The sequence below is a fragment of the Metopolophium dirhodum genome, chromosome 1 (genome assembly GCF_019925205.1).
Source record: "Metopolophium dirhodum isolate CAU chromosome 1, ASM1992520v1, whole genome shotgun sequence".
NCBI lineage: Eukaryota > Metazoa > Arthropoda > Insecta > Hemiptera > Aphididae > Metopolophium > Metopolophium dirhodum.
Window position 1 is genome coordinate 99,861,550 of NC_083560.1, and position 7,566 is coordinate 99,869,115.

General features: G+C 30.4%; 2 protein-coding genes, 1 long non-coding RNA gene and 1 pseudogene across 3 annotated transcripts; 2 read left to right on the plus strand and 2 right to left on the minus strand.

Annotated features, from left to right (window-relative positions):
- Positions 1–384: 384 nt before the first annotated feature.
- LOC132948480 (cAMP-dependent protein kinase catalytic subunit beta-like) lies at positions 385–2,389 on the minus strand. Its single transcript, XM_061018960.1, has 4 exons — positions 2,358–2,389; positions 1,720–2,053; positions 997–1,377; positions 385–405 (listed from the first exon to the last, which is right to left on the minus strand). The coding sequence occupies exons 1-4, from the start codon at positions 2,387–2,389 to the stop codon at positions 385–387; spliced, it is 768 nt and encodes a 255-aa protein (XP_060874943.1).
- A 1,143-nt stretch (positions 2,390–3,532) lies between these two features.
- On the minus strand, positions 3,533–4,957 carry LOC132933527 (uncharacterized). The gene is made up of 3 exons (XR_009662895.1): positions 4,645–4,957; positions 4,301–4,495; positions 3,533–3,648 (listed from the first exon to the last, which is right to left on the minus strand). It is a non-coding gene; the product is annotated as an uncharacterized LOC132933527 (long non-coding RNA).
- A 1,387-nt stretch (positions 4,958–6,344) lies between these two features.
- Positions 6,345–6,855, plus strand: LOC132948485 (tigger transposable element-derived protein 6-like). The gene is made up of 2 exons (XM_061018974.1): positions 6,345–6,741; positions 6,851–6,855. Exons 1-2 carry the CDS (start codon positions 6,345–6,347, stop codon positions 6,853–6,855), a joined length of 402 nt encoding a protein of 133 aa, XP_060874957.1.
- A 47-nt stretch (positions 6,856–6,902) lies between these two features.
- On the plus strand, positions 6,903–7,545 carry LOC132948493 (tigger transposable element-derived protein 6-like; annotated as a pseudogene).
- The last annotated feature ends 21 nt before the right edge of the window (positions 7,546–7,566 follow it).

A 7,566-nucleotide genomic window follows, 5' to 3' on the forward strand; every position in this document is an offset into this window, starting at 1 on the left:
AGTAGTTTAATTGTAACTATAAAATTTTAGTTCTGTTTTAAAATAATGTTTACTTTTTAATATTTTGATTGTTACTATACATTTTTAGTTCTGTTTTAAAATAATGTATGGTGTTATATTATAATTATAATTCAAAGTCTGAATGTAACTACAAATACAAATTTAGTTCTGTTTTAAAATAACGTTTACTTTTTAATACCTTGATTGTTACCTATAATTATTAATTATGGTTTAATAATAAATTCAAAAGGCTGAAGTATTAAAAGATTCAATAAATAAAAACCCCTGATCCAACAATTTTTATTTAACAATGTAATTACATCAGTCAGCTAGAAAACAATAAAGTAATAATAGCTCGTATGTCAATATCCATTTTCAATATACTTAATGCAATATCTCGTAAGTCTAAAAAAAACATTTTAAAAACGAATTATGATTAAAACTTTATTATAGACTAATGGAAAACATTGTCTAAACAAATTATTTCAAACATAGGCTAAACTAACTACAAACATTGATTTTATAAACACAAAAATGTGTCTCCTGAAAAATGAATGTTTTTGACTTACGGGGTATTACGTCTTAGCCGACATTTTTTAGGGTGATTCATATTGGTCTTCCGTTATGTAAATCATCTTGTATTTTGTTTAATGCTTGTATTTTATTTTTTTCATTTAGTTTAACATTTTAATGTTTAACTAATATTAAGAAAATAATAGACATGAGCTTCCTTTCAAAATAATGGCAACTTAAATTGTCGTAATTTAAAGCCAGGTAAGTGTTTGATATTTATTAAACTGTAAAAGCAATTATAGTGGATCTATCGTTTTTGTACCTACCGATAATCGCTGGTGAGACATCCTCCTACTCAATATTATCCTAATGGTGCCTACCAAAAGATGAACAAGTCGTCATAATAAGATATTATATAAAGCGTGGATATTATTGCGGTGACATCAATAGGTACATAATAATCATTATTGATATTTCGCTTACTTGGACCAAGTTCTGGATCAGGTTCCTAAGGGATGGGCTGAACGTATTGTCCATCCGGTACTCGCCACGCAAGATTCGCCCGAACAACACTCCAACGTCTGGTCCTATAAACGGTGGATGCGCGGCTGCCATCTCGTAAAGCATTATGCCCAGGCTCCAGTAGTCCACTGCCAGACCGTAGCCACGGAACCCAACCATCTCGGGTGGCATGTAGTCGGGAGTGCCACACAGCGAGTAGGTGCGACTGGCCCGCCCGATCAGCTTGCTATCACCAAACCCTGACAGTCGTACGTAACCATTGACATTGACCAGCACGTTTTCAGGCTTGAGATTTCGATGCACTAGCCCAGTAGCGTGTAGGAACTCGACGCCGAGCACGATCTACCCGTACGTGAATTTTTTATTTCAACGATCGTTTAAAATTCAGTGGCGTTTTTCATGTTACGATTTTTTTCTAACGAGGTATAAACTATTATACTTTCAATCAATAGTGATACACAATATATTAGGTTAGTAACGTTATGAATTTATATGATTTTGTGTTGATCCTTGACTTTCAAAAGTAATTAAATAAATGGATTAAAAAAAAAAAAATGTTAATTTGTACCTCATAAGGAACGGATTACAGCGCCTGGGACCAACGTAACATCGGTAATAATGTTATGATTTATTGATTATAATATGTAAACCTAACCCAACCTGAGCGGAGAAAAATCGCACTACGTTCTCGTTGAGCCTGCCGTGTTCAGACACTAGCTCGAACAGGGTGCCGACGGACACCATAGGCATAATCAGGTATAACCATTCGGTATCTGCTGCCCAGCACTCTAACCGGACCGTGAACGGGAACGTTCCCATCGCCGCCATAGCATTCCGGTCGGCGTTCACGTTCCTCGGCCAAGTAGACACCACTCTGGCACTTACCGCCTTCACAGTTTTCAACTCGCCGGTAGCACAATGCCGGGCCAACACTACGTGGCCGAAACTGCCCGTCCACAGCTTTTGGGTAAACGCCAGATCGGACACAGGAATGACGTCCACGTTTGGGTCACCATACCTGCCAAGGCGCGACAAGTATTTTAACAGTGAATCGATTTTAACAGTGAATCATATCGTTTATTAACTTTTTATACCTCAAGGTATGAAATTGATTTTTACCATTATTTGGATCCAGTAGTTTTTTTTTTTATTAACGTTAAAATAACAACATACACTCTTGTGTTGTAACTTGTAACAATCCGTTCAATCCTTTACCGTTTTATACTCGATTTGTATAAACCATTTTAAAATCAAATACATGTTGCAACTCAAATTAAAAAACTTACTTCGTTATAAACTTTAATTTTTCAAATTCGATGTACTTCTTGATATTGTATATTTCAATTGACTCCATTAATTATGGGAACTTCTAAATTTTTTTAACTTTAATCCTTAGTGGTGTTAACAAACAGGTCACGCAAAAGCCGTGTAATTAAATTAACCAGGGTCAAGAAACCAAAAATATTTTTCAACACGTGACACCGTTTAAATAATGCAGTTGAGAATTTTATTTATTAATTTTTTATAGACCACAATTGATAGGAAAAAAAACCATAGAAACAGGAAAACTTTTTACCATATTATACTACCTAATAATGAGTATTGTATTAATTTTATTTTCGTGATTATTTGTTAAATGGCATTAAAATAAATTTAGAATTATTATGTGCTCAAGATTATGATGGGGCGACGGCTTTGAGTGGAAATCAGGGGCGCCATGTGCTAGGGGGCAGGATGTGTGACGGCACCACTAAGGGCCACCGCACACTAATAAAGCAAAACTGCTTAAAGCAGACTAAAACAACTTTATTATGACTAATGAATAATAGAACATGTGTAATGTAATAGGAGCGCGCATACACAATAGTCATAGTCAGTGGTTAAAGTGGAAAAAATGTTGAGGGGGGACTAAAGTCACTAAAAATTGAGGAGCGTTCCCGAGTTCTTCCAAAGTCTATATCTAACCAAACTTTTTTAAGAAACCCACTACTCACTAGGTATAATTTGTTTCTTTCACACACCCTTGTAATTTTTTCACAAAAAGTTTATGTTAATAGTATATAAAATCAAATTTTCTCCTAAAGAAATGATTTAAAATATATAATGCCTGCTAAGTAATGTAAAATATAAATTGCAATTCATTGCCTGAAATGTTAAAAAAAAAAAATATGGGTTTACATTTTATTTTTAAACATTTAATTAAAAAAACAAATAATAAATAATTTATTTAAATTATAATATTATCATATCGCATAGGTATTATAAGTGACATAAGCTATGTAAATGTTATAAGTACAAGTATAGCCAGTATGTGTAACTATTTATCTAAACATAACCATAAAGATGTATAAGATTCTTCTTCATCTTTCTTTTTTCTTTTTGGACAACATTGTTCATCTGCAGTTCTTTTCCCTGATAATATCCAAGTTTTAATATAGATGTTGGGATTGAATTTATTGAACCTGATGAATAAACTTCTCCATTAGACCATTCAGATGCCACATGTGATCCTTTTTGATTTAATAAATTTTGATTTACATCTCTACAGATCTTACATCCAATATGTTTATTTTTAAAATAAATCCAAGGATATTCTTAAGTAAAATAAGTAATCTAAAAAAATAGAACAGACATTCTAACAGTTTGATAATAATATTTATTTAAATGTATTCATATGCTATAGTATATATAGTACCTATATTTTATCAATGGCTATAGGTACATTACCTATACTAATAATTAATATCAAAACTTAGTTAATATCTTAAAATTTTAAAATTTTAATTGCAAAAAAAAGGTATGTTAAATATCCTGATAGAGGTTTAGATATTTTTATATTATGTTTATATCTTGATACCATATTTTATCAAATACTCATCATTTGCTATATTAAATTGTACATAATAAAAGGAATTTGTAAAATAAATATTTTATATACCTACTTAACAATTTTAAAAAATATATTAATTTTAATTTAGTGTTAGGTGCTAAATACTAAATATAAAATAATTATATATAACTTGTAAAAGTAACAACAATTTTGAAATTTATAAAACCTAAACAATATTGTATAAAGTAAGTAGTTCATTGTTCATACATTCAATTAGTAAGTTTTATTCATAATTAATTAGATTTATTAATTTATTTTGTATACTTAAATGTATTACACTTAAATATACAAAATAAATAAATAAATTGGTGACTTTTTAGAGCTAAAACTACTATAAGTCCTCTACCCTATTCATATCAAATAACTTATATCTACCTGCTTAAAATCCCAGCATTCAGGAAACTCTGATTTAGAGTCTGGTATTATTGGTATTTCAGCGACATATTTTTTGACAGAAGAGACCGTATTTTCTGTACATGGACTTTGAATAATTTGTGCAACATTCTCACTACCATCAGTCTTTTTGATCTTGGTAAATTTGTATTTTAGTAGGCCAGCCATGATACAATTCTGTATAAATTAAAAACTAGGTAACTCAATAACAATTAACAAACTTACCAATGAAATTAATTTAGAATATAAATGTGGTTTGGAATATATTTATTTTAATTATAAAGATCTTCAATAAAAATATAAATTATTAAAACTTATTAACTTACCTACTATATTATATCGTAATAACTTGTAAAAAGTACACTATAGGTAACACCAAAATCAAAAAAATGAAAACTTACCAACTGTCAACTGATGGTAAGTATTAACTAATAAAATTATTTATTGGTCATTACTCATTAAAATCGTTAATCACACTATGACAACCATTCTCAATATCATATCAATAATAGAGCATTAAATAATAAATATCAATAGTATTATGAATATTATGATTTATCATTTATGTTATATTATTGACTATTGTGTGTCTCGCTAAACGGTATTCCCACGTTCTGGCGTTCGTATGTTTCTACGTATAGCCCGAGTACGTGTTATCAGGCTATCTACACGAGCGACCGTGTATCTATAATTAGACACCACTATACACTATATTAGTCACTATAATTTATTATTTAATAATCACATATTGCACGCGCCCCTATCATTAGAAACATGGAGATTATTGACGCGAAATAAAATACGTTTAAATTCGGTGAATAATCGATGTGTGTGTGTGGATGAGTGAGCTATTTTATACATTACTAAAATTTGGTAGCGTCCCCCCGGACTTTGGAGACTTAAATTAAAGGGGACGCATAATCTTACCGTAAATAAGAAGGGGGACTCCGTCCCCCTCCGTCCCCCCTCACTTTAACCACTGGTCATAGTCAAAATAAAGCATTTTTGCCTATTTAGTCATTTATAGTCATGTTTCGACCAGATAGAACATGCGCTATTTTGGCTAGTCAAAACAAAAAGTTTTATGTGTTTTCGATTATTATTTTAATTATTTTATTAGTGAAGAGCTACTGCCCGTCGCGTCGTTGCATGATCATATCCTGTACCGGTTACGATAAAATATATAATAATACGTACTATTTTATCGAGGTAATTATGAATATATTATTATTTGTTTTTATTATTTATATTATTATTTATTTATATATACAGAAAATAATTTTAAAATAAAATATATATAATATTATAATATTTTCAATTACAATTGACGATGATTTGAATAGTATTCAAATTAATTTCAACTATCAAAATAATTAGAGATTTAGTAGTATCTAAATATCTACATATTTAGTTATACAGTGAAACCTCTATTAATGGACACCTCTCAATAGTGGACCCTTCCCAATAGTGGACACTTCTAAATTCCCCGGCAAAAATGTATGCGTATAATAGGAGTTATAACCTCTTAGTAGTGGACACTCCTAATAGTGGACGTGGACATAATAAACTGGTACCAAATTAAAAATTACCTCTCATAAATGGACACAATACATGTACATTTCGAAAACGTTTAATAAAAATACTATATTTATCTGTTATATTCGTTCATATTTTATCTTATCTTAATGGTTTTCCTATTCCAAAAATTACTAATGGTTCGGTTATGTGTTCGGTCGTTAGTTGTGTGCAGCACATTGTGTGAACACGTACCTGCGTTAAAATGAATAATAATAAAAGAAAAATTAAATATTATTAAAACCAAGGAAACAGAAAATCTAAGTGTACGTGTTTTAGCCGAACGATTTTGCATAAGCAAGTCACAGGTAAATTTAAATATTTAATTTAAGCACATACATATTTTGTTTTAATTTATCTAAAAATCATTTAATGAAAAATACAGGTGAATAACATTTTACAAGATGGGTGTAATTTGAAAAAATATTACGCTGAGAACGGCAATGAAGATATGAGGAGAAAATTTTCGAAGACATCGGATGGAGCACTTGTAGATAAAGTTACATTTGAATGGTTCTGTAGAGCCCGTTCATATAATTTACCTGTTTCTGGACCATTGCTCCAAGAGAAAGCACGAGAAGTTGCAAATGAGGTAGGTCTAGAAAATTTTAAAGCTTCAAATGGTTGGCTTCAAAAATTCCGAGAACGTCATAACATTTCTTTTAAAAATATATGTGGTGAAGGTAACTCTGTTGATACAAGTGTCGTAGAAAAGTGGTTAGAAAAATTGAAAACATTAATTTCAGATTATGAACCAAAAAATATATTCAATTGTGATGAAACAGGTTTATTTTTTCGAGCACTTCCTGATAAAACATTGTGTTTAAAAAACAAAATTTGTCGTGGAGGTAAAATAGCTAAAGATCGATTAACGGTTTTACTATGTGTAAATATGATCTGGGAATTTGAAACTCCGTTAATAATAGGAAAATCACTAAAACCACGTTGTTTCAAAAGTGTAAATGTATCAACGTTAGGTGTTAATTGGAAAGCTAACCGTAAGGCATGGATGAATCGAAATTTAATGACAGATTGGCTAATGTGTTTTAACAGAAAAATGGAGATGGGAAATAGAAAAATTATTTTATTTCTAGATAATGCTAGCTCACATCCTGATACATTAAACTTAAAAAATATAAAACTAATATTCCTACCTCCAAATACGACTTCGATTTGCCAACCACTAGATCAAGGAATTATTAAAAATTTTAAAGTTCATTATCGCCAACGATTATTTCGTCATATTTTATCTAGAGTTGATCAGAATGTAGAAAACAAATCTATAAACGTTTTAGATGCAATTTTTTGGATAAAATCCGCATTAAAAAATATAAAACCAGAGACAGTCAAAAATTGTTTTAAAAAGTCGGGATTTTTTTCGATCGATACAGCAGAATATGTAATGGAAAATGACAATGTTGCGAATTTGGACTTATTCTCAGAACTTGTACCGAGTATTATCGAAATTGAGGACTATGTTTCTATAGATAATAATATCCTTACAGAAGACAATACATTAATCATATCAGACAGATATAATCAATTGTAATCTAGACAATTTTAGTGAAAAAGAAACCGAACAACTCGAAGAACAAGAAGAAGAAGATGAAGACGATTCGATATACAATCCAACGTTTGAAGAAGTTTGGAAAACAATAAATAATTTAAAAACA

Coding starts and splice junctions, on each gene's coding strand:
- LOC132948480 (XM_061018960.1), bottom strand. CDS start 2,389: ATGGAGTCAATTGAAATATACAATATCAAGAA. Junction 2,054..2,357: donor GAAATATACAATATCAAGAA/GTACATCGAATT, acceptor GCGCCTTGGCAG/GTATGGTGACCCAAACGTGG. Junction 1,378..1,719: donor ACGGCAGGCTCAACGAGAAC/GTAGTGCGATTT, acceptor ACGTACGGGTAG/ATCGTGCTCGGCGTCGAGTT.
- LOC132948485 (XM_061018974.1), top strand. CDS start 6,345: ATGAGGAGAAAATTTTCGAAGACATCGGATGGAGCACTTGTAGATAAA.